Genomic DNA, 2,298 nt, shown 5'->3' on the forward strand with positions numbered 1-2,298 from the left:
CCCCTCCTCCCTCAGACCCTGGAGTCCTCATCTCCAGCCCCCTCCTCCCTTAGACCCAGGAGTTTGGAACCCCAGCCCCTTCCTCCCTTGGGCCCAGGAAGTCTGGGATCCATACTCCCTCCTCCCTAGGCCTCTCCCTTGGCTCCCCCGCCGCCCCCCCCCCCCGCAGGAGGGGCCAGCAGGTGGGGCAGAGCCTTTACCTTCATGCACGTGTTGTATAGTGAGATGTAGTTGGTGAAGAGGTCCAGGTATCGGGCAGTGAACACCACAGCAAACAGGACCTGGCTCTTCCCTGAAATCCCTGTGGTCCAAAGAGAGAGTGGGGGGTAGGCTGGGAGTGGGCTGCACGGGGAATAAACCAAGGCCCAAGCGCCTGGGACAAGCCCACGGTCCGCTCCAGAGTGCAGCTGTCCCTGGAGGCCTCCCCAGCTCTCCCGCCTGAGCAGGGCCCTTTCCCACGGCCCACAGCCAGGGGGCAGCCCGGCCCCGAAGCTACTCCAGCCCGAGGCTCTGTCCCAGGCTAGGCCTCACGGCCACTCCCGGCCCCCTTAGGGTCCTCCCACAGTCCGGACACAAGGTGGGGCCTCGGAAGGACCCCCCTTGACCTCAGCCCCCTGGAACCGGTCGCCGCTCTCCCGCTCCCTTCCTGACCGCCACGGTCCACGTCACCAACTCCCAGCCACCTCCCTGCCTGCCACCGCTCCCCGTTCCCAGCCCTGAAATCCCGGGGCCACCGGAGAAGGGCCCGGGGGAGCTGAATTGGGTGCCTGGAGCCACCCCCACCCAACTGTATGCACCCCTACTCTGGGGAAGAGAACTGACCCCCCGGTGACCCCGGACCTGGAAGGGGGATCCCCAGCAAGCAGTGGGGGGATGGGTGGGGAGACCCGTCCCCCTAGTGCCTCCAAACCCTTCCCCGAGTCCTGGGATGTTCCCCGCACTCTCCCCCTTCTCCCGCCCCGGTGGGCGTCTCACCGGCACAAGAGCGGGACTTCCAGATTTTGAGCAGTAGCAAGATGATGGCTAGGAGGTGGGAGAGGTCTCCCAGGAATCGGAAGAGATTCATGCTTTGGGGGAGTCTGGCAGGGCTGGGCTGGTGGGAGGCAGGCTGGAGGGGGGGTCTGCCCCCCGGGGCTGATGTTCTGGCCGGGTGGCTGGGCTGGGGGGTGGGAGAGGGGCCCTCGAGTGGGCTCCGCTCCGGGGAGGGGGCTCTGGGAGGGGGAGCCGAGGCCGGAGCTGGTGGCCGAGCAGGAGCTGGGAAGAGGGAGGAGGGCGGGAGGGGGAGGAGTCCGGAGGGAGGCTCCGCCCCCGAGGGCGGAGTTCCGGCTCTCCGGCGCCCCCTATCCCGCACCTCCCGGCTTGCAGAATCCGCGCTGAAGGCACCCCCAAGGCTGCCTGCTAGGAATTTATGGGGTCGATGGGATCTGAAACTCCCAAATCCGGCGCCTGCTCCTCCAGGCGGTCTGTGCCTCTGAGAGGGTGGCATTTCAGCCGCCCAGCCTCTGCCATTGTCAGGGATTCAGAAGGCTGGTCTGTGAGTTTTAAAAATCCTAGACAGGGCCCCAGACCCTGGCCTTTTAGGGGCCTCCAGCTCCAATCCACCCAAAAGACAAGAAAGCAGCCCCCAGCCCCTCCCTCGGGCCCAAGAGCGTGGCCCCCCTTCCTTGAGACTTAGGGTCCCACCTCAAGCGACTTGTGTCTCCAGCATCCTGGCCCAGGAACCCTAAATGCACAATCCCTTCCTCCTCCTGGGACCCACGGATTCAGGTCCCCAGCCTCTTCTTTTTCAGGAATGTGAGCCTTCACCCGTGCTCTCCCAGACCCTGGAGTCAGCCACCCACAGCCCTGCCCCCTCACAGGCGTATACACACTCTCCTGGGCTCTGCCCTCAGGGGCCCAGGTGTCCTGCGCTCCACCCCACCCCAGCACTTTAGAGAACGCTGGGCCCTACCGATCGAGCAGGAGGGGCACGAGCTGGGCAGCTGGCCGGAGGGCTCGTCCGGGGGCCAGGCTGTGTCTAGGAGGCAGCAGACAGTGCTTTTCTCTTGGATGTGTGAGTACCCATGGGTGACAGAGACCAGGGTGCCACAGTAGCAGAAGTGGTATTGGTTTCCTTAGAGGCCTGGAGGGATTGGGGTCCATGAGTCTTGGACTTGTGGGCCCCTGAGGACGGTCTGTGCTGGGGGGTTGGGTTGTCTGAGTGGCCAACAGGGACGGGGCCTGGAGGAGGGGCCCAGAGGCCTGGACTACTGGATCCGAGGGAGAAGGCACTGGGGGCCCGGACTTTAGGGTCTCAGG

General features: G+C 65.4%; 1 protein-coding gene across 2 annotated transcripts in view; it reads right to left on the bottom strand.

Annotated features, from left to right (window-relative positions):
- KDELR1 (KDEL endoplasmic reticulum protein retention receptor 1) overlaps positions 1–2,298 on the bottom strand; it is a 9,534-nt gene that overhangs the window by 6,127 nt on the left and 1,109 nt on the right. Inside the window, exons 1-2 of one of the 2 annotated variants that reach the window (XM_008684658.2) lie at positions 976–1,174; positions 201–301 (exon numbers count right to left, since the gene is read on the bottom strand). The exons of the other annotated variant lie outside the window; for it this stretch is intronic. Coding sequence (XP_008682880.2) covers positions 201–301; positions 976–1,066 — 192 coding nt within the window. The 5' untranslated portion in view covers positions 1,067–1,174. Of the gene's footprint in view, positions 1–200; positions 302–975; positions 1,175–2,298 lie in introns of those variants that run through there. 2 annotated transcript variants of the gene reach the window in all.

The sequence above is a fragment of the Ursus maritimus genome, unplaced genomic scaffold (assembly GCF_017311325.1).
Source record: "Ursus maritimus isolate PB19 unplaced genomic scaffold, ASM1731132v1 scaffold_19, whole genome shotgun sequence".
Lineage (NCBI taxonomy): Eukaryota > Metazoa > Chordata > Mammalia > Carnivora > Ursidae > Ursus > Ursus maritimus.